The 23,910-nt window shown below is 41.0% G+C and overlaps 3 protein-coding genes across 4 annotated transcripts in view; 2 read left to right on the forward strand and 1 right to left on the reverse strand.

Annotated features, from left to right (window-relative positions):
- Positions 1 to 35: 35 nt before the first annotated feature.
- sgsh (N-sulfoglucosamine sulfohydrolase (sulfamidase)) lies at positions 36 to 10,775 on the forward strand. 2 transcript variants are annotated; one of them, XM_088599762.1, is made up of 8 exons: positions 36 to 361; positions 860 to 1,084; positions 1,789 to 1,894; positions 2,351 to 2,501; positions 3,202 to 3,358; positions 3,857 to 3,938; positions 5,692 to 5,895; positions 6,971 to 10,775. In XM_088599762.1, exons 3-8 carry the CDS (start codon positions 1,801 to 1,803, stop codon positions 7,534 to 7,536), a joined length of 1,254 nt encoding a protein of 417 aa, XP_088455888.1. In that variant the 5' UTR covers positions 36 to 361; positions 860 to 1,084; positions 1,789 to 1,800; the 3' UTR covers positions 7,537 to 10,775. The 2 variants fall into 2 exon arrangements, with proteins under 2 accessions (XP_088455888.1, XP_088455887.1); XM_088599761.1 differs by having other exon boundaries at positions 924 to 1,084.
- Positions 10,776 to 10,958: 183 nt separating this feature from the next.
- On the forward strand, positions 10,959 to 13,085 carry npb (neuropeptide B). The gene is made up of 2 exons (XM_088599767.1): positions 10,959 to 11,461; positions 12,561 to 13,085. The coding sequence occupies exons 1-2, from the start codon at positions 11,186 to 11,188 to the stop codon at positions 12,687 to 12,689; spliced, it is 405 nt and encodes a 134-aa protein (XP_088455893.1). The 5' UTR covers positions 10,959 to 11,185; the 3' UTR covers positions 12,690 to 13,085.
- Positions 13,086 to 13,909: 824 nt separating this feature from the next.
- The window catches only part of gnav1 (guanine nucleotide binding protein (G protein) alpha v1), a 45,891-nt gene continuing 35,890 nt past the window's right edge, over positions 13,910 to 23,910 (reverse strand). Inside the window, exons 6-9 of the mRNA XM_088599765.1 lie at positions 22,741 to 22,870; positions 22,067 to 22,138; positions 20,004 to 20,091; positions 13,910 to 15,981 (exon numbers count right to left, since the gene is read on the reverse strand). Of these exons, the coding sequence (XP_088455891.1) occupies positions 15,791 to 15,981; positions 20,004 to 20,091; positions 22,067 to 22,138; positions 22,741 to 22,870 (481 nt within the window). The 3' untranslated portion in view covers positions 13,910 to 15,790. The remainder of the gene's footprint in view (positions 15,982 to 20,003; positions 20,092 to 22,066; positions 22,139 to 22,740; positions 22,871 to 23,910) is intronic.

The raw sequence follows: 23,910 nt of genomic DNA on the forward strand, positions 1-23,910 counted from the left end.
ATGTGACCGAAGTCATGTGATCCAGAAAGGCTGTCAGCTGTCCAGGAAGAGCGCATAGGCATGGGATGTACTGTACGACATGCTTTAATAAGCAGAAATTACAAGAGATTTCAAGCTGATACGCGTATACTTTTTAACTTTATTGTAACAAATGGCTCTGGGTTGTACTTCGAACCTCGACGCTGATCATAAATGATGATTTTTTTTAAATGTTCGTTTTGATAAAAACTTTTAAGTTAATGTCTTGACGCATTTAAAATGGGCTTCGTACGTAGTTCCCTGTTTTTTATTTGTTTCTTTATCCTGTTAATCCTCTGTGCTATCGAGGGGGCTAAAAAAAGAAACGTACTTCTTATAATTGGTGAGTTTAATGAGTCAACAGCTTAATTACACTGGAACACCTTAAAACAAGTGGGTTATCTCGTAAGATGCATAGTCCGTTACTAAGTACACATACAGTACGTCAACGTGTAAACACTGCAGTATTTTGGATGTACGAGTCATCCTTGTAATGCTTGTATATCAGATTCAGCCTGCTACGTGACCGCATCCGTTTACACTGCAATAACATCTTAGTTAGTTAAGCCAACGTGCAATTCGAGCAGCTTTTCGCCTGGGCTGTTAAGTGCCACACGAGAAAACATTTACAGTAATTACAACACGGCTATGATCAAGAAAAGCCAGGGTGCAGAAGTGTTAATTTGATCACTCGCTTATTGTTCATTTGATCAACAAAGGCCAAAGTGCAGCAGTGATATGAAAGAATCTGAAAACTTTCTGTTAAATCAGACCCAGTTGTGGTCAGTGTAATGTTTAGAGGTGCGTGTGTGCATATACTGTATATGTTCTTGTATGCTAGAGTCTTTATCGTTGCTGAACTACGCAGAGAGTGAGTCGCTCACTCCTCGTTTCTCTCCTCTCAGCGGATGACGCCGGCTTCGAGACTGATGTGTACAACAACTCCGCGATCCGCACCCCTCACCTCCACGCCCTGGCTCAGCGCAGCCTGGTCTTCAGGAACGCCTTCACCTCGGTCAGCAGCTGCTCGCCCAGCCGCTCCACCATCCTCACTGGGCTGCCTCAGGTATCGGTCCAGCCCTCCGCCGCTCCACCATGACTGGGCACGACTACGGGCCTGTGACTCCCGGCACGTCACACCCTCAGAGAGACAAATACTGCGGGGGAATCGCCCCGAATGTCAAATCCGGAATGTGATTTTGGTCCTCTCACTTATTGTTCAGTTAAACTCCGTGGTGGAAATCGGTTACACGTGTGAGAGCGTAAGAATCGCCGTGAGCTAGACACATAGCAGGAAGGAGCTTAGAAGTTATTAAAACATTAAAAAGAAGCGGGAAATTACTGAATATGTGTCTCATTCTTTTATCTACTTTGAGAAATACAGATTAAGCAGAAGTTAAGGCAAACAAGTAATGTATGTAAGCTGCCAAAAACCTGCTTTATGTAGCCAGGGTGCTGTGGCTGATCCAATGCGCTCTGAAACATTTTGGGTTGAAGTAATTTCTCCAAGTGAAGAAGGGGGTGAAAGCCAGTTAAGCTGCATCTGCGAAAGGTAATTATAATCCAGATCTCTAGCATACACTGCATATGAGCTCTTTAATCAATGGTTACGAGTAGTTAGAAGAGACAGGACAAAGGACTCAGAGTTGTTGGATACGGACTGAAGCTGTGCTCACAATTAGACCCACGTTTGCCGTTGTTTGTGTCGGTCAGCCCTGTACGAGTGTGTGGCTCTGACCTTCTCACCTTGCGTTTCATCCACTCTTCCAGCACCAGAATGGCATGTACGGCCTCCATCAGGATGTGCACCATTTCAACTCCTTTGATGGCGTAATGAGCTTGCCCCTCCTGCTGAGTCAAGCCGGCATTCGAACAGGTGAAGAAGGCAAAAGAGCTGTAGCTACATAAAGGCACACACTGAGTTCCAAGCATTAGAAAGTCCCAGAAAGATTGTCAGATTGTCTAATAGTTCATCCGTGCTTATTTTTATATTGTACTCCTGCATACAGCACGTACTATAGCTATAATCCTGTTATTGTATGATTTTCTTTATAATCTAAGACACTGAATTTAAAGTAAGGTAAGATGTTATTTTATTGCAAACTAAATCATAGCATTATAATTTACACAGTGAAGCACTGGCACTCGGTGGCTAATTGATTTAGAAATCCTGTGACTCTGTGCAGTATAGCTCATCTATAACAAACATCATCACTCTCACTTTCCCCTGGACTAGTCATGTAAGTATATAGTTTGACACTTCCGCTCATTGTTTCTATTTTAAATCTCGGCATGCCCTGAATTCACTCTGTCGGATGCTTTGCACCTGTAGGTATTATAGGGAAAAAACATGTTGGTCCTCAGACAGTCTACCCATTCGATTTTGCTCACACTGAGGAAAACAGCTCCGTGCTGCAGGTGGGCAGAAACATCACGAAAATCAAGCTGCTGGTGCGGCAGTTCTTACAGGCCAAGGATGACAGGTATGTGTGACAATAAAACATTCTGATGTGAGGTGTGCTGACCCAGATCTGTTCAGGCCTGAATCTATCGCACTAAAACACGCAGATACAGATGCATATTCCTCCCAATCTCCCTGTCCCTGGATGACGTTGGTGCTTTGAGTTTGTTGTGCTGGATATCTAAACATGAGAACACTTACATATGTCCATCCATCCTGCCATCCATTTTCTAACCACTTTGTCGAGTTCAGGGTCATGGGGGATCCAGAGCCTATCCCAGCAAGCAACAGGCGCAGTCCGTTGCAGGGCACACAGGAACAGAACCACACACTCACACCAGGGCCAGTTTTCCCAGAAGCCAATTACCAGTATGTCTGGATTGGGGGAGGAATCCCACACAGACTCAGAGAGAACATGCAAACCCCGTGGACATACAGTAGCGTCCCAGATTGGACCCAGAGCCCCCGCATTGTGAGGCGGTAATGGTAACCACTTCAATACCATGCCCCACAAATATGTGTGTATTTGTAGCAAACAAATTCTTAATCAATAAAATGCAAACTGCCCTGAAAGCCTTTATCAGGCTTCCGTGAATAAACAGGGTTTTGCAGGAGCCTCGGATCCGGGGACATTGCACTAGAGAAATGAGTGAGGGAGTGCTGTCAGTGTCGAGTGTTAGCTGGCGGTTTGAAATGCTGTTTCTGTGTCTCTCGCCCGTCAGGCCATTTTTCCTGTACGTTGCCTTCCATGATCCTCACCGGTGTGGCCACTCCCAGCCCCAGTACGGAGTCTTCTGCGAGAAGTTTGGGAACGGGGAGAGTGGAATGGGTTGGATTCCTGACTGGAAACCCGAGCACTACACCCCAGAGCAGGTCCAAGTGAGTCCCAGTCCCGGCAGCTGCCTTCCTGTGTCTGGTTTTTAATCTATCCGGTAATCAGTCGCTTTTTCAGTTCAGAACATTTCAGATCTTAGCTTGTCTCAGAGCAATTCTGCTATGGAAAGATACTGTAGATTTGTTTTCAGAACATTTTCTAATTTCTTTGTTTTTACGCAATTTATTTGTTTCTATCAAGCCTGAAATCCTTTCATAATAAAGGAAATGGCTTCTTTAGAGCCACAATTATGAGATTGCATTTCATTTCCAAGCGATGGGGGAAGTTGTGTTAAGTTCACAGAAATTATGTACTTTATCCTATGGCCATGTAATTACAGTATGTAATTTTTTCTGTGGTCCTATGATAAGAAGTGAAGGAATTAGGAATGTGGTAGGAATTTGGAGTACGTGAGCTTGTTTATTTCTGAAGGTATCTGTAGATTATAAGAATTAATTAGTTTTATTTTAGTTTCTTTACTTTAGTGCTTTTAAATTCAACAGGTCCCATATTTCATTCCGGATACACCAGCAGCCAGGGCTGACCTGGCTGCACAGTACACCACAGTGAGCAGACTGGATCAAGGTGAGTGCAGTACGCTTCTTTCCCTGTCTGTCAGTGAGCTAAACGGACAATCTTAACACCTGTCATGATAATTCAGATCTCTAGCGTATGTGATGTCACAGTCTTCAGGATTGATACAGTAACAGTGTCTGCCCATAAACATTTACATCTTCTTTATGCTGAAGCAAACAGAGCTTGTCTTTAGCTTTTGCAAAAAATGTATGAAAATGTACTTTACTTTATGGCTACAGTGCACATACAATCCATTGTTTTTTTTTAGAATGTAATGGCTTCTGTTTTTTTTCTACAGCATCAGAATTAATGGTTTCACAAGTTGTCTCTTTAGAATCACAAATGTGAAACTCTGACCATTGTCCAATTATAGCCATGTCTGTTCTGTACTTTGTGTAGAATATTGATAGGCATTGTAAAACTATGCATTCAATTAATTATTTAATTCTTGGTCATTATAGGGTGATCATTATCTTTATTTCATTAGTCCAAAAGGTCCTTTAAAAATGTGCTTCTGTGAAGTTATGTGACAAATTAATTCACACAACCTAGGACAGTTTTTAGACATTTGTTTTCTCACATCTGAAGTTTTTATTCTAGTGCTTTAGTTTGGTTAGATGTACTGTAAATTGGATTAACTTAGTTTGGTGCCATGCAAAGTTTGTCAAAGCTGCAAAGGCATGAATCATTTTATACAGCACATTATTAAACTGGGACAGCACAGTGGTGCAGTGCTCAGCATTGCTGCCTCTCAGTGCCGTGGCCCTGGGTTCAGTTCCCGAGGTGCCAACTGTGTTCATATGTGTTTCCTCCAACTCCAGCCAGGTGCTCTGGTTTCCTCCTATGGTCCAAAGACATACTGGTACAAATTGGCCCTGGTATGAGTGTATGTCAGTGTGGCCTGGAAATGGACTGGCATACCATCCCACCTGTATCCTGGGATAGGCTCTGGCTTCCCCGGAACCCTGTACTGGAAGAAGCAGTTAGAAAATGGGTGGATTGTTAAACTGCACTGCAGAGCAATGAAATAGTGATATGGCCAGCAGCCATATCACTCTGCAGCTCACACCTGCCAGCCCACTGAAGCTTAGCAGGTGTGAGCCTGGTCAGTACCTGGAGGAGAGACCTCCTGGGAAAAACTAAGGTTGCTGCTGGAAGAGGTGTTAGTGGGGCCAGCAGGGGGCGCTCACCCTGCGGTCTGTGTAGGTCCTAATGCCCCAGTGTAGTGACGGGGACACTATACTGTAAACAGGCGCCATCCTTCGGATGAGACGTAAAACCGAGGTCCTGACTCTCTGTGGTCATTAAAAATCCCAGGGCGTTTCTCGAAAAGAGTAGGGGTGTAACCCCGGCGTCCTGACCAAATTTCCCATTGGCCCTTACCAATCATGGCCTCCTAATAATCCCCATCTCTGAACTGGCTTCATTACTCTGCTCTCCTCCTCACTGATAGCTGGTGTGTGGTGAGCGTTCTGGCGCACTATGGCTGCAATCGCTTCATCCAGGCGGGGCTGCACATTGGTGGTGGTGGAGGGGAGTCCCCATTACCTGTAAAGCGCTTTGAGTGGAGTGTCCAGAAAAGTGCTATAGAAGTGTAAGCAATTATTATTATTATTATTATTATTATTATTATTATTATTATAAATAACAATGGGACCAAGGAAAACAGGTTTCCTGTATTACCACAGTACTGGTACGTTTCAAATCGTGCGTGTCCGCCGGAGGAGCTGACACTGTCTTTTCTTTAACACCTTGGTCTCAGGAATCGGGCTGGTTCTGAAGGAACTGCAGGATGCCGGGTTCGAGAATGACACGCTGGTGATATACAGCTCAGACAACGGGATCCCCTTCCCCAACGGCAGGACTAACCTGTACTGGTCCGGCACTGCGGAGCCCATGCTTGTGTCATCTCCTGAGCACCCTCAGCGCTGGGCCCAAGTCAGCCAGTCTTTCGTCAGCCTGCTAGGTAAGCAGCTTGAGCAGACCCTCTTGTGTCTCTGGTCATGTGAAAACACAGCACTTAAGAAAATCCTGTTTCCATAAGTTTGATAAAGACATTTACTGCGAGGTAAAAGTGTCTGTGGTCAGATCATCAGGCTGACAGGTATAGAGAAAAGATATTTAGAACATCGTAGTGTTATTTTTTGCTGCAAGAGCTGTTATCTGTTTTCAAGACATTGTGGCATCAGAGCAGTCAAAATTAGAGCCACATGGTGGCGCTACAGGACAGGTGCCTGTGCCACAGCCTGTTCAGTTTAACTTGTGATAAACAGCGTGCTCAAATAGGAACCTTTTCCCTAGGAAATGGGTAGGATTTGCACTATAAAACAGGCTTGGCAGACAAAACACATGTGGAGGTTAAAAGTAATAAATATCGAAGAGTATTGTTGAAATACCAGCACGGGTAACAGTATGAAAATAACTATCATAAACAGAAATGTATATTCAGTTGCTGACCTTACATGAGAGTTATAACTTCCTGTAAAATGAAGCAAGGACCGACAAGAGGAATATGCTGACAGATGCACCTCTAAAAATGTCCTCTAAAACTTAAATTGCAATTACTGTAAGTTGCAAATATTCTGAATTATGGGATGTGGAAAGTACTTTTAATTTAACTCACAGAGTTTTTCTACTTACATGACATTTCTTTTATTTTGCAACCTAATATTTCTTGAGCTTTTCCATGTTTCCATGCACAAGCCCAACAACAGAAAAAATAAAAACACTTACAAAGGTTTCTCAAATATTTTCGTGTTCATGTGCTTGAGGATACCTCATCACAAGTTCTTGTGTGTGCACATTTTTACTGTAGATACAAAACTATCCCCCATACACTCCAGTTACAGTATATTACAGTGAAAACAAAAAAAAACAGCTGCATACATGTAAAATATACAGGTGAGCTTAGTGACCTAGAGCAGTCATAAAGTCACGCAGTTACTTTTATATTTCTGTTAACGTGGGGGAAGTAAAGGTCTTCCCCCTCATTGTAAAAACAGTGATGTTTCTAACCTGCTGTTGGTCTGGTTCCCCACCAGACATAACCCCTACTGTTCTGGACTGGTTCTCCATCCCTTACCCTGAGTACAGCATCTTCCGGACGCAGCAGCCTGTCCAGCTGTCGGGGAAGTCCCTCCTACCAGCGCTGACCTCGGAGCAGCCCTGGTCCACCGTCTACGCCAGCCAGGGCCACCACGAGGTCACCATGTACTACCCGATGAGGGCGGTCCAGCAGGGCTCCTACCGCCTCATCCACAACCTCAACTTCAAGATGCCCTTCCCCATCGACCAGGACTTCTACATCTCCCCCACCTTCCAGGACCTCCTGAGCAGGACCCAGAGCGGCCAGCCTACCCACTGGTTCAAGACGCTCCAGAGCTATTACTACAGAGACCGCTGGGAGCTTTACGATATCAGAGCGGACCCTTCGGAAATCAGGAACCTGGCGTCTGACCCCGCCTACGGGGAGACACTGCAGCACCTCAAAGCCCAGCTGCTGAAGTGGCAGTGGGCGACCTCCGACCCCTGGGTGTGTGCCCCTGAAGGTGTGCTGGAATCGAAACTGACTCCGCAGTGCAGGCCTCTGTTCAATGGGCTTGGCTGAGCCTGGTGCCCGTCAACCTCAGTCCCTGGCATTGCCAGAAAAAAAAAGCCAAATCTTTTGAACCTTGGTGAAAGCTGGATCCTATAACGTGAACGGACGCCTCTCACTCTAAACCGGCGAAGAACACAATGAAACCCAACCAACCAGCCATTTTCTTCTGATCCAGGGCACCAGAACCTATCCCAACAAGGCAAGGCAGGACACACAAAGATACAGACTCACACAGGCTCACACCTTGGACCAATTAACCTACCGGTATGTCTTTGGACTGTGGGAGGAAACCAGAGCACCCAGAGAAAACCAGTGTGAACATGAGGAGAACATGCAAACTCCACCGAGATGGCACCCTGGGATGGGAATTTAACCCGGGGCCCCAGCACTGCAAAGCAGCAATGCTAACTACTGCGCCACCATGCCACCCTCAAACCCAATCAAAGTTGGTTTCCAACAGGGACCACCTCTTTGGTGAAACAACAGATGAAATAAATCACACAGTCCTATACTGTATGTCATGATCTGGTGCTGTCCTGGTAAATTATATCACACTGCAGCTAAAAGCATTTTGTATTTTCTCATGAAATGAAAAGTTATTCTTGTTGAAGGAGTTTTAGTCATGTTTGCTGTAGTTCTAAAATCAATTTCCCTCATTCAGACGGTTCTCAACTAAAATTTTAAAACATTTTTAATGGAACTGATAGATTCAAGCCATCAGATTGTACTGATTGATAACATTATAGTTTCCCCTAGCGGTAAGGCTCATGGTCTTATCACAGTGCAGATGGGCTTGGTAACAGCAGTTTTTTCATGACCACAATCATCGTATCTCCCATGTGTGAATACAGTACCTCTGCATTTTAGAAAAGCTAGTAGAATTGTATATGCCTTTTATTTTATTTAGACTGGTTTTATTAAAAGTTCTAATCAAAATAATCTTAATCTAACTGTAAGACTTGGGGAAGTGTAAAAATGTGAGAGATGGCTTTACTAAATTGGTGTGCTTTGCATTTTTAATAGTCTGATGTTACACTTTTTTAATTTTCAAAACATTATGCGGGGTATACATTTACTGTAGGTTATTTTTAGCTATGTAATAATATTTCATCTGTTGTAGACCACTAAAAACTTACATTTTAAAAAACATGTAAACAACTCATTGTGTCTCAATCTAATTTGATGATAAAAGCTGTATTTAATTTATAGTTTCATTTTAAGAAGTATAAATCACTTCAATGTCATGCTGCTCAGACTGTGGACTTTAATATCATGAGCCAGTCATACACTGGTTTTCAGTTGAAACATGGCTTTCAGGTAAAATTGTGCAGACATATCTATTTAAAAGCGAGTTTCACTTTTGCCTTTACACTCCAGAGTGTTGTTTTTAGAATCTGTACATTAGGAAGATATGAGGATTGGGAGTAGAACTAAGCTGCACAACTACAGTTTTTGGCAAGCTGATATCAAGTTCCTAAATACCTTTATAAAATAAATGGATTCAGAAATCTAGTAGAATTATTTTAATTTTAAAAAGACAATTTTGTATCAAGCCACTGATTTGAGTTGTGTCTTAAATCTGACTTTAACAACCATCGATTAGCTTGTACTGTACTGTGACTTTTTTTTAAGTAGCTTTCATCTTTTATAATGAACGCCGACTGGCTTCGATGGTTTTTGAAAGCTGGAACATGTAAAAAAACATGTTCTTTACTGTGCAGGTTGTGGAATACTTTACAAATCTTCATTCAAACTCACAGAAAATTATTATTCCGGTAAAATAAAATTAGGGTACTATTTTTAACACTTCTCTGCAGTTTAGAGCTAAATGTTGGATGTCAGATCTTTTTACGTTTTCAGTTATTTGATTAATAAATAAACTACATATACAAAATATCGTTTGAAAAACGAAATAATAGATGTTTTATAAAAGCAATGATATATTTTCTTATGAGTATTTCCCCCTTCTCAGTTTTTTTACTTCGGTAAACGGCTCTGAGAGAAATAAACTCACGATAGGGGCTGTGAATTGGATACGGTATTTGAGGATCTTCGAGAACGATACACCGGATTCATTACAAAAAGCATTGTAAAAATCATGCGCATACTCAAAGACATTTTCATTTCCAAACGCGAAAGACGTAATAAAATGGTAAATGATACACTGAATAAGTTTATTAGCGAGAACAAGTTAATCTATAAGTATCGTAAAATTGTGAGATTGCAGTGCGGTATTGGATTCCTATTGTTACCAGCGGGTGAATTACAACACCTATAATGATGATAAAACAGACTGTAGACTGGTTCATAATGCTATTTCCTTTTCTTAATATTGTTATTCACCTTCATGCTAAAAGTTCAACGAACGCAGGTTTTGAACCGATGTTCAAGTCAAGAACGCTGTGGTGTCCGGTGAAAAAAGATAACAGCATAAGGTTAAGATATTGAGACCGCAGTAAATTCTGCAGTGTCGCGAGGAACCTCGACGAATTGTTTCCCATTGAAATTTGCACGGTCAGTTAATTACATTCTATTTGTGTTGCGTTTCATTACATTATCCGGAGGAAAGTAAAGAAATACTTTCAGTCTCTCGTCCGTTTTTTTTTTACAAAACTGATACAAAATACTAAACGGTTTATAATATAATACAGAAAAAACTCAATACTTCACGGTTTATTATCTTTTGATAATTAAGGTAGATCAGCATTAGAATGACTTACTTTTGGCGCTGTTGCATTAATTACAATGGAATGCACTACAGATTTCTTGTGGCTGCACGAATGGCGTAGTTTGGAACATGTACTGTACGTGTATTGATCAGGATGCGCTGTGTTCACACCAAAAAGGACAATGCTTCATGCGCCACTGGGCAGAAGGTACAGAACTGCTCTCGGGCAACTCGAGAGTCACTGGTCCAGCAAATCTGAATTGTGCACGCTGTCATCGTGCTGCTTGTGAGTTAAAAAAAAAACCTTTTGTGCCAACATGCAGTAAGTGACAATTATATTTTAGATGAAACTCTTAATCTGTTTCAATGTGCAGTATCCCCATCATACAGACTTAAACTCTGTCGAATTGTGTGAAGTATTTCGCTGGAACATTTTACGGCAGAAAAAAGTTGGTATGGTTAAGCTAAACTATGTAAGAAATTTGTCCTTTAAGGTTGCCCTATTGAAACCATTTAATTATGTTTATTGCATATATAATGAATCAAAATAAATTATTTTTAACCATCAAAACTACTAAAAGTGCGTAGTGGCCTTTTTCAGTTGTCTGACTCATAAAAAAAAGACTGGGGAAAGCGTCACCCCACATCCCTTCGTCAATTTAAACCCCTAAGTCCAACTGTGATCAAGAATGACGCCCTCATACAACTCACCTCACCTAGTCTCCCCGAGACCCCCCCGATACTTTCTGAAACGCAAATTATACGATCAATTCAGATTGGAATTCTCCCCAGCGGAAACATGAATCACCTTCTCCGATTAAGTTGACGAATGTGATTACGATCGAGGGGCTCCTATATAAGAGACGGCGTTTTCTGCGTTGGAGCATAAAGTTACCAGCAGAACAGAAAGAGTAAGAGTTTGAAGTGAGCTCAACGGAAAGTCGCTCCAGGATCAAGACCACTCGTCTCGCTGCCTGAAACAGTCGAGCGATGTTCGCCATGGAGAGATCGATGAAATTTGCCTTGGTGGTCGCGGCCATCTCCATGCTCATTTCTTGCCACCCCACGGCGGCGTGGTACAAGCAAGCGACTGGCCCAAGCTACTACTCCGTAGGCAGAGCTTCAGGTTTGCTGTCCGGCATCCGAAGATCACCTTACATCAGAAGGTCTGAACCTGAGGCTATGGCCGAAAGCGGAGAGTCCACTGGAAACTTTATGACGGAGATGGGTAGCCAAGCCCGACAGACAGCCTTCCTGAAGAATATGGTGAGTAGCTTTTTTTATTTTAATGAGGACTCATTCATTTACAAAAACAAACGTCAAAACTACGAACCTGAGATCTGATGCTTCAACACACGGGAGTAAGTCGTAATTACAACATTCGTAACGTTTCGCACAAAAAAAAGATCAGTTCTAACACAAACCCTCCACAATCGCAAAGTATTTAATGTTATATGCGAGTGACATTTCATTTGGTGCAGTCGCCTTTAAGGGAATACAATTTCGAAGTGTTAGTGTCCTAGCCAACCACACGATACAACGAAAGAAAAAGTTCATTAAACCAGTAAACGCAATGGCAGACTTTTTGTATCTCCTAGTGTCATGTACTTTGGTCCAAATACTGACAGAATTTAGTAGGTGTGCCGTCTAAAACGGCACCTCTCCACATTAAACATTGATGCGCGTAATCGGGCGCTGTCCCTTCAGCACCACGACGCAGGGCGCTAACTTCAATAATCTGCACGAATGTACTGTAAAGTAGGCGAGTCCGCTGCTGACGGAGATTAGCGAGCATCACCTTAATACGTGAACTTCATCAACACGAAAAAGAAAAGCTCACTTGACCAGGCACAAAGGAAAACAGCGATCGGAGCTTCCAAATAAATTTTTGAATGCTTTTGTTCAGAACCGAGTTTTATTACCTCATGGTGTTCCTTAATGACAGCAAAAAGCAACACCAACTTTTCCGTTAAAAAATCCAAATGTATCATACACGTACATAACTGATTTTATTTTTAGGACACACAATTATTATTCCATATACATGATAAATGTCTAAATCTTGAAAAGACGGACAGCTTTCTAAATTCCTAGCCTAATGTTACAACGCTGCAAAATTAGGAATCCGTTGTATACTGGAAAGGGAGCGGATAAATCAATACAATTCTGGGGGCAAACTATGTTTAACACTCTCGTAATAACGCTTTTAATATTATTCATGAAGAGCCATTACAAAACACCAGTTTTGGAAGTATAGTAGCGCAAAGGCATTGGTAAGAAAAAAGATCCAGTGCGATCTATACTGTGTTATTACTGCATTCTTTGTCTAAGTCGATTTAACAGTATGTGCTTAACTTTTCCACAGGCTGTGTGTGTCAAAGACATTTCTCCGAACCTGCAAAGCTGTGAACTTGTGCAGGATGGGATGAGCACGTTTCAGTGTAAGGCAGACGTGTACCTTTCCCTCGACTCACAGGACTGCGTCAACGCCTAAAGATCCCTTACCGGCAAAACACACTGATCGCAGCGCCTCTTTCCTCGGAGTACTACAACTACAACCAAGTGTGACGGACCGATGACATTGAATGTTTCTCACCATATGTGAAGATGTAACAAAAAAAATCCAAAGTACGGTGTGCGAGAAGGGTTATTTCAGTTTGATACCCTACCCCTACCCTACATCCATATCCAACGTCGCCTCTGCCAAATGTATTAAATGATCATATATTGTTAACTGCTGAGCAGAACTTCTCGAAGATTTTTCCTTTATTTTGTTTCGATTTTTATTTATTAAAATTTACATAAACTGTGAACTTTATGTGTACATTTGTATTAATGTTCTATATAAAAAAGCAACATAAAATAAATTATATTTGATTTGTTCAACTAATATATCAGCCTTAAAATACCTTTGTGTTTTTGAATTTTTTAAGTGCACAGCAGTTGGTTTATTCTTCAACAAAGATTGTTGATTGAGTGCTACAGTTACTACTATTCGTGCAACTAATATTAAAAATGCATGGTGATTTGGTGCACCTTGTAGGAAAAGCCACATAGCCCATTCATCTATTTCCTAACTGCTCCATCCAGTTCAGGGTCGTAGGTTAACTTACCCTGGCAAGCAATGGGCACAAGGCAGGACACACCCTGTATGGGACGCCAGTCCATCACAAGGCACACGGACACAGACAGCACACACTCACACCAGAGAATTTTCTACAATCCAATTATCCTACCAGTATGTCTTTGGACTGTGGGAGAGAGCCAGAGCACCAGGAAGAAACCTACATAAACATGGAGAGAACATACAAACTCCACACAGCTAGCACCCCAGTCCAGTCTGAACCCAGGGCCCCCAGCATGGCAAGGCAAAAACACTAAGCACAGTGACATGCAGTAACTATACAAAATCATGCACCCTTACAGACACATACAGTAATCAGTGTTGTATCCGTGTTCTGCATTTCATTTAACACATACAGACTTTTAAAAGGGTACATTATAAGAACAGATTTGAGGATGTTGCTCGGTCTATAAATTATATCTTTATGAACGATCCTGGAGTCAATGTCATCACATTTCTAAGATTATAAATAGCACAAGGCAGATGCTACTTTTTCTACCAGCAAAGACTACTCATTGCACAACTAACACAAGATTAAAAACGTCTATTCACAGTGTCGTATTGAATGCAACATTAAATATTCAACCAGCTGAGCCACAAAATATTATATTTAATTTAATAATTTGATACATATAATAAAACGCAATGTACAAAATGACAAAATAATTGCATTACAAAAAGGCACTCACAGGTCTTTTCCAATAGGACAGTCTCAGTTAAGGTTATAATTCCCTTTTTGTCAGGTCTAACAGTGCTTCATACTCACGACTACTCAATTTAAATCCAGCAGTGCAACCCAGCACTGAGGAAACAGTGCGCAGTCTGGACAAGAAATTGCTGTGTTCCTGCTTGATGTGTGACTCTAAAACAAACTGGAGTATTTCGAGTGTACTACAAGAGAAATAACTAACAACTAACTTTCACAGCACTGTACCTACCAGAAAATACACCCAAAGTACAAACTGAAGCTTGCTGGTGAACAACCCCATTTGTGTTCCAAACATCTTAAGGCTTCACTGCAAAATGAAAAAGTATGAAGCCTCTTCTAGACTATACAATTTAGTGACTCAAACCCAATTATTAACATAGAAATGCAGTCTTCTATGTAGTACTGTACTTCCAACAATTATCATGGTGTTTAATGGAACCAATGCCAAAAACAGTAACAAAAAACAGAGTTTGAATAAGGAATTTGTAAGTGGCAAAAAATCTCAAACACACATCAATGCTGTTCCTTTTCATTTCAAAAGAACGGCAGTGAAGTGTAGAATCGGTATCAAATAATTCAGTTCACAGTGTGCTTATTCCATACTCTTTGCCCTCCAGGAAGAAAATCTACTTTAGACAAAATTTTAGACTGTGAATTAAACCATCTTTTTTATACACTTGAGGGCAGCAGTCAAAGCAAGTGTTCTTGTAAGTTGCTTTAAACCAACACCTGTTGAAGACCTGAAAAAAGGGTTAAAATGCATCAGTTGACAGAAATTGATAAAATAAGGCCGATTGGGGCCCAGTGCATCTCCTGTGGCCCTCAAGGAGCACAGATACCTACAGTACCCCTGAGGTATAAACTACCATGGCAGAACCCTGGCAGATTCCAAGCAGAAATTGCACAAAGAGTGTCTTTGCACTGCCTGGTGCACGTTTTCAGGACATTGACAATAAAGAATACATCCCTCTGACTTGAGGCAATGCAGCTCTTTAATTACTTGGGAAGGATGGCAGTGTTCATGGATTTATTACAGTAAATAAGGGCATTTTTCTCAGCAAGATAAAGGTGCAATTATCCCCGTGACAGACAAGAGCCTGACTTGGGACAGATCTACTGATTTATAAGGTGCACAAAGGTGATGCATATGCATGGGTAAAGCTCTGGAGGCAACAGTAAATCTGGTTTACAAATAAATATCCAAACACACTCTAGCTTTCTGTCATTCTGCTACTCAGCTTCTTGGACAAAACCTCTGAGCATGTCTGCAGTTTATTATTTCACCCTCCATTCTGTGGAAGCAGCAACAGACCTGATGCCAGCCTCAGCCTGCCCATTGCTCTTTAAAAGGTTCCGTCTTCTCAAAACAAGTGTTGCGTGATCTGTTAGTTACTTCAGGACAGGTACAGGAAGCATGCTTGGCAAGCAGTGCACGAAGGGGATGTTGCTACATCCCTGTAGCAAGCAGAGAAAAACTATTTAAACTGAAGCAGTCGCTGCATTAAGGTTTTGATGTATCATGAAAATGCGAAGAACTCCAGAGATTAGAAAATAAATATACAAGGTACAAATACTGCAGTTCTTAGAAAAACAAATCTGCCTGATGCGGCTCCTTTAAAAACAAGACAGTTAAGCTACGAAGCTCTTGTCCGAGACGCATTAAACTCCAATTTAAAAGTGGCTTCAGGCAAGAACGCAGAAGCATAATTGCAATCCAACGTTCTCAGCTCAGTTCTCATTCGAAAAAGACGGAGCTTTCCTCTCAAAGCAATGACACAGCTTCCAGGTTCTCCTTGATGATGGTGTCCATGACGACCTGAAAGACAATTTGCACATTGGACGTGTCTGTCGCGGTGGTGAAGTGGTGGTAGATGAGTTTGCTGGGGGTCTTATTGAGTGAGAGGAACATGCTGGCAAGGTATCGAGCAGCTGAGTCGACATCACAGTCAGCACCTGTGGGGAGAACAAGCACACGGTGTTGGGACAGGCCTGCAACAGCACAGAAGCGTGACAGTCTTGTCTGCGCCTCTTCATCCTCCCTGTGTGTGAGCTTCCTCTCCCGATCCATACCACATGGCACAGAAAACAAATAAGTCAATGAAAGCCCTCGTGTCTTTCAGTTTCAGGGAGAGCAGACAAAGTAATTCCCAACACTTCCCTCGGCAGTAAAACCAAGATATAAAAAGCTGCATTCATCTGAAAATGCATTGTGCATACTAAAAATTATTTTTCTTTGCATGAGATTAATTTCTCAATTCTGTGTTCGGTACGACTGCAGCTGGCTGCTGTATAAAAAAGGCACATTAACTGCTTTGGACAACACATAGGCCGATAAAACAGCACATCTCCATCTATAAGCTGCTCTGTATATATATCACCGCCAGCAATTCAAAAAACATCTCAGTAACAATATAAAAAATTCACTCATTTCAAATGGTAACTGAATCATTTCCATGTATTATTTATAAAGCATAGCTTGCCCATGGTAAGATTGAAAAATGCATGATTACATTTCGATCCCTGCAGATCGGAAAAGGGTATGTATAAGTAAGGTGAAGAGGGCAGATTAGTTGACCCTTAGTTAGAAAATCCAATCTTTCTTCCCTTGCCTCCAAATTGAGATTAGCATTAAGAGATATTTTGATTTTTTGATGCCTTGTCAACGGTATTGTCTGGGAATCACCAAAGCACATGGGTTGGTAGGTAGAGGCACTTGCTTCTGGCTGAGGATACTCACAGAAGGAGGATAGAACACAGAACAACACTGGACTTTCAGTCATCTTTCTGACCTGTAACTAATTAGTGCAACTGGAATACAACTTCATTTTGTAATTTTGTTTTATCTGTTCATGCAAGAGGTGTACGACACATGTGACAATGGCCACTGGCCCAACACAACTTGCAGAAGGCGATTTATAGCAGAGCCCTGGCATGCGGAACATCCGATTTAATGAATAAGGGGGGAAGAACATGCCAAACAAAACAAATACTTTTCCAGTCCAAGTCCTGAAATTCTAACTTTTTGAGTAATCCAAAAGATCTTCATACAACTTGAATATTCTTCTGTTATTTCAAATTTTAATCTATCCTTCCTATATTTTTTTGTCTTACAAAAAATTAATTTTGATCTACTCACTGCCATTGCAGAAACTAACAGTAATCCGGAAGTCAAAAGGGAAAGTGAATGTTTCGCTGGAGTACAATGGGAACATCTTTAAAAAGATCTTCATTAGGAGTTGCCAACACCACAGGCTTCTGAAGGCAGTGAAAAGCTGCTGTGTGCAAACATAAATATTGTTAATTATAAAAGCAGCCGTAGTCCCACACAACCCTGTATCCTCAATATAGGAGGGTCAAAGGAGTTCATCGCTGCTGCTGAGGGAAAACTATCACGTGGAACTCTAAAGGCAATCATGGGAGGAAATGAGAAATAAAAAGAGTTACAAAATGATTGGGAGAAACGGATGCAGTCTGAAATGGGTCAGGTTCACGTTACGGTGCTGAAATTCTCCACTTTAATGAATGAAAATCAAATGACTGAGTCAACAGACAGTAAATTATTGAGTTAATCTCTCTTGGCTACATACCACAAGGCAGAGGGTGCCTAAGAGTTGCCTATCATATCCATAAGCACACATCCTCTTTTCATCAGCCTTATGACGAGGGCTGTTTTAAGATGTGTCGCAACATATTCAGCAAAAACTACAACTGCAGAACATTGTTGTCAAGGGCACTATCTAATCCATCTCAGTGGAGACTCACATTCAAGGGAAAGCTTCATGGAGAGCTAAAAGTCCGGTAAATTATTTAAAAGGAAGACTGGCATAAAATTTCAACACCCCAAATCCCCAGCATTGTCACTACACGAGACATCTTTCAACAATCTATAGTAATTACAAAAAAAGTAGAGGTACAAAAAGGTGTAATTGTTGTACAAAAGCTATTATCAAATGTACCAAGAGCAGAACTCTCATTCATTCTGTTTAGGTCTAAAATTCCTAAGGTACCAGGAGTTGTTTTTATTATAATTTTCTAAATGAAAGAATTTATGTTATTTTGCCCGTCTTCCATGCTTTTTACACCAGGCATTTAGCTCATTGTAGAATGAATTCTGAGGATCATAGTGCTTTATTTAGATTAGCAAGATATTTTTATATCTAAAGATTAATCTAATGTTATTATTATAGCACCATTGATGATATACAATTTAAAGTTGACCTAAAACAGACCTAGATTACACAATAGATCAAATGATCAGGGAATATATATCACGATGATTACTTCTGAACAAAGAAATCTTGACAGAGGTTACAATTATTTCTGGAGAGTGCACACACAAAGCTGGGAGAAATACATTCAACCAAAATCACAAATTGTGCCACCAATGGCACCATATGCACTTGGCGACACCCTCGCCACCTTCTTCCTCTGTACGTAATCTTACAGAGCTGGCACATCTTCGTTTACCTCCAGATATGCCCTCAGGGAAATCTCTCTCTTAGAAGGTCTTGAGTTAACTGAAATGGTGACAAAATCTGAAAACTCATGCAGGCACTACCTGCTATGGTTATTTCTCTGCATCCTTCTCCAGACCCATAGTATGATCCGCCCAACTCACCCTCTAGTCTCCTTAGTGAGGAGCAAGCAATGCTAAACACTTGATATGGACCCGATAGAAGCCGGCTTGAAAGAGGCAGGTACAGTATCTAGGTGGGGCACACAATTTGGTTCGTATATCTTCGGCAATAGTATAGTTTCTCTGACACAGCTAGCATCTAACTTCTAATACAACTGGGCAGTTATGAGTAACAGCATACTCTGCAGTTATTGTGTGTCAGTTGTCCCCACATTCAAAGCTTTAAATAATCTGTGCACACCTATAACAAAAAGTTGGTAAACAGCCTAATTTCTTGTAATGAAAACTTTTACACCAAGAACAGACTTTGCTAGCTTTTCTATTTCTGCACCAGACCCATAAATATACACATCACCATCTTTGTCTAGAAACAAAATTTTACTAATGAAATGACATTCAGAAACAAACCACCTTTCAGACTTGTGTTGTAAGGGTGCTTTGTATTGTCCTGCCTACAAACATTGCCATTTGAGACTGAAGAACAGTTTGGACACAGAGAAAGATGCTGGACTTCAGTTAAAAATTAAATTCTGATGTTTATTAGCACCTAAATAATACTTAAATTCTATCAATTTAATGTGAACGGCGAAGAACAACAAATAACAGCACTGTTAATCGGATTACCTTGTCAAAACAGATTGACCCACAATCAATAAATCCATGAAATTTGACAGTTTCACCACAAAATCAATATCTGCACAACAGTCAAATAAACAAATGATTTAACGTGGTTCCATGTGTCCTGCAATTTCCTCATGACCATAGTATATTTGAGAAAATGTCAATTACTACATTTCTAAAATGTCAATTAGTACATTAATTTCATAAGGAGATCCAACAAATTCCATGTAAAACACTTCAGTTGTCCAGGTGTATATCGAGGATTTGAAACGGTCTTTCCACAAAACAAAAATGTTTTCCGTTACTGTGTCAAAGCCTCTGAATCATGACAGAAGGTACATACCAATGGTGCACAAAATTTCAGTATTTGTTTAGGTTAATGCTTCCTGTTGGCTTATCCGTGTACAGTTGTACATTTACAAACAGAGTCTGTAATTCCAGAATGAATTTATCTGTCTGTGATGCTGTAAAGTAGCCATACTGTATGTAACAGGACTCAGACGTACAAAGCCTGCTCTGGAAGATATAGTGCAAGCGATTCAAATGATCACTGGAGGTTCTTAAAGCCTATTAACGAGATATATTAAGAGCACAGGAGTGAAATCTCAATCACTGGCGCTACTTTGGTAACGACCAATTCTCGAATTCTTGAACTGCAATCGACGGTCGCTAATAAACACGTTTCTTTGATAGTGGAGCAGAATAATCAGTTACCCACCTCTGTATTGTGGGAGGTACAGTCTCAAGTGTCTCCCAGAGTGTAAAATCTTTTCTTGAAAAAGATCGATTTTGTTCAGAAACAAAATCTGTAAAGAAAACAAACAGAAGAATATTAACCAGACAGGCCCCTCTTCCTTCTTCTCATGAAACAGCCGGCTGCCAAAATGAAAGTTGAGAAACAATTACCCCCACTGCAAACTATACTAACATTATGGCAAGGATAACACCAAAACCAAGCTAAATCTTCAGAGACCTCCCCTTTTAGTTAAATAAACAATATAATTTATGAGCCTCTGTTAATAAACTGATCAATATGAATAGTATGGCACGTACATAATATGACTTACAGACAGTATAATCACTGTGGTCCTGCCCTTATGAATTATGAAAGTATATGCAGGCTGGAGCAAGCAAGTTGGATTACAAACAGCAAAATTACACATGCAAAAAAAATCTTGATTTAATAAATTGACTAAGAGGCAATAAAAATGAACAAATATCACTTCTAATATTAACTTATGGTTTAATGCCACTTGGTACATTTGTAATCTTAACTGCTGGAATTTAGCAAAACTTTATCTTTGGAAAACCAAATACGTATGCACAAGTCCTCCCAGTGTCATTATACTTTTTGTTTGCATTACAAGAATACGCAGGGTTCATCACCAGAAAGTTATTTGCTAAATAACCACTTCTAATCACTGCTAAAACTTGTTTCTGTCTTGTCATAAACTTCTTGCGTCATAAACCAGCCTGTCTTCCTGCTCAAACTAGGGTCTTCTGGCAACTTGAAAAATAGCCTTTTGTTGTTGTTGACCAATTAAAAGCCTGCAGTTGCAGGCGTTCTGTGAACACCTACGAAAATGAATAAATAAACAACACACTTGTAATTAAAACTAAACAAGGCAGGAAGGAGCGTTGAAAGGCTAAGGGGTGGTCTAGGCAGCCAACCTAATGATGTAATTAAACAAGCACAGCAGGCAAAAACTAACCATAATTTATCCCTATCTGGCCACCAGCTGATGACTAATGCTGCATTATAACAGGCTAAATGAGACCAATTAAACAGGCTCGTTACACGCTTTTTAACAGTAACTCGGACTGTCAAGCAGAACTGAAATTATCCTCCACACCTAAATTATGCCTTGCATTTTAATTACAAATGACAGAAGCAATTAGAGGGAGAGCTATAATAGCAACCAAGCTGAGGTGAGGAAGGTCACGGGCTTTAATCACAGCAATATAAATCGCGGGCGTTGTTAGCCAAGCAAGACTCTGCGCCACATCTTATGGAATCTCATAATTGGAAGCTTCCTCTGATAAAGCCACTGCCTTCACCGGGACGAGAACTTCAGTAGATGCCATTAAGGTTTCTTGTTTTCTGACAATTAACAGTTCATCGAAGTGAAGGAAATACAAAGGGCTTTTCAGACTCCGAAGATGAGACTGCCGAATGATGGCTTTCATCATGCCCTTGCGAAAAAGGTTGCAGCACAGACGTCACACTCACACTCCGCATCTCGGTCAACACGGAGATCGTGCTGAGGAACGTGCTGTGCTCTGTGTATAGGTGAATATAATCACAACCAACACTTTGCAAAGGTCATTCTGGTGTGCTGCAAAAGCATGGTGACTTTCTCTTACAAGCTGCAGAAAGATTTCAAAGTTAACTGAAGGTTCCATTTCTCCATCATGTTTCAAGCAATGTCATCTTCAAATTGCAGCATTCCCTTAGTTACAACACAAACGCACATCAGGCACAGACAATATCTGGTCAATAGCACTTATACAAATGCAGAAACTTGATGCCTTTAGACTGTATTTAAACAAATTGGTTTTGGGTTGTTCTAATATGGAAGAGCTTCAGACCTGATCTCTGGAAGTCTGTGTGTCAAGTTTTAATAAAATATCTGTGGCCCTCAGAGCAAACATAAAACTGCCAGAATAACAGGAAAACAGCTGTTCAGAAATAAGAGTGTAAGTTTGAGATACAGTATACTGTATTATGAGCACTTCTTGATTCCCTCCTGTGATTTCGCAGGTACTTATGCCAGTACTTACCATTGATGTACTTTTGAAGAACACGTTATTGCAGATCGAAGAAAAAAGCTTCAGGCTTTCTTGAAGACGATTCTTTGGAGAGAGACAAACATTAACGGGTTTTGAGAGAGATGGTGAACGGAACCATCCATCAATGCACTTTTCTCAACTTTGTTCAGACTAGCATATGGTCATTTTTATGAAGTAACGCAACATGAATAATGAAACAAATGTTTTTAGGCCACTCTGATGAACAACTGAAATGTGTTAAAGCAACCATACTTAGCAATTCCACCACGAAAAGATAAGATTACAAAAGAGGAGGACCTCTTCATGGGAATATAAAGTAAAGTAAACGATAATGAACTTTGTACCAAAGATGACAAAATATATGTTCTCACTGTACAGTGCTGTAAATATATCCCACTACCTCCTGTCAAATGGAATTGCTCTGAGGCAAAGGAACTGCCGCCCAAGAAACACTGTTACCAGGACACTATTATTTTAAAAGTATAGCCACATAAAACTCTCTCTGTGTTAACATCAGGTTTAATTGAGCACTGCTAGAGTTTGGATTTGGCAGGAGGAAAGCAGGTTTCTCTGGTACTGTGCTTGAATGTTGGCACCGAGAGTGGCGGGTGCAGTCATCAGCGCGATGGTCATGGTGGTATGGCGGCAGATTCCTGGGTGCTCACCATGGAGGAGTCTTCCACCAGAGTCATGTCATAGCCACTGAGGGACACCACGAACAGCACCGCCCTGACATCCTCAAAACAGCTGATCCATTTCCTCCTCTCTGTCCGCTGCCCTCCCACGTCATACATCCTAAACCAGAGACGAGGAAAGGCAAAGTGCCACAGGGGAGAGCCGCATGAACACTGCCCAACGAATCGGAAGCAAAATCATACGATAGCTGAACACACCATCCAGCTAACGCTTCTGGACATTCTCCAGATTTGCATTTAACACTTATTATATGGCACCTCACTGCACCTTGATGAGATGGGAGCTGTGGAACTCCCTGGCGATTAGTTTGAAAACATGACATCAAGAAAAATGAAAACACCCGATACCTGTTCTGCTGCACAGAAACCGTGACATGCACTGCTTGTCATTATAGAAAAAAGAACAATAAGCTACCCACTGCACACCATAAATCACTAGAACTATGCAAAACGACCCGTCTTTCCTGCGTCACAGACTTGACGACTGCTCTCAAAGTTAATACTCCCTGCAGGCAGCCAAGCGCATTCAGACAGCTGTTTTTCTTGCTCTTTTTTCTCCCACTGTAGGACCTCTTGCTCGGAAATACTGTAACCATTTGGCCATTTGCACACCAGTTAACACTGGTGATCTTAAAACAGGTTAAAAACACTCTTCAGAAAGAGACAAAATGGGATCACTGAGGCTGACCAGAATAATTGAAACCATGCTAAAGAAAGGTCTGTGTTTTTTTTTTTGCATTTGAAAACAAGGCTGCTTCAGAAAACTTGTAAGAACAAGTTTTAATAAACCCACCACCTGGTGATCTAGTGGTAGGACAGCTGTTTTTTTTCTCTCATTTGTACAGGTCAGTTAAGAACTGAATAATGCAAGGAACACAGCGATCAAATGGCCCATCAGAAATTGACCAAACTTAATACATATAGTGGTTATCTTGGTATTTATGTAAATGTCATCGATAGTATTTCAAATTAAATCTATCAAGAGATTTATAAAATCTGCTTGAGGCCCTGGGGGAAGCATGGCTCACTTGTTAAAGCACAGGAGTGCGTTTTATTGATTCCCTCAACACTCAAGCACAGTGTAAATGATGCATGGGACCTTTAGTTCCACTTCATTTTTCAAAATTAATGCTTTTGTTT

This window comes from Lepisosteus platostomus, chromosome 11 (genome assembly GCF_059453375.1).
Source record: "Lepisosteus platostomus isolate fLepPlt1 chromosome 11, fLepPlt1.hap1, whole genome shotgun sequence".
Lineage (NCBI taxonomy): Eukaryota > Metazoa > Chordata > Actinopteri > Semionotiformes > Lepisosteidae > Lepisosteus > Lepisosteus platostomus.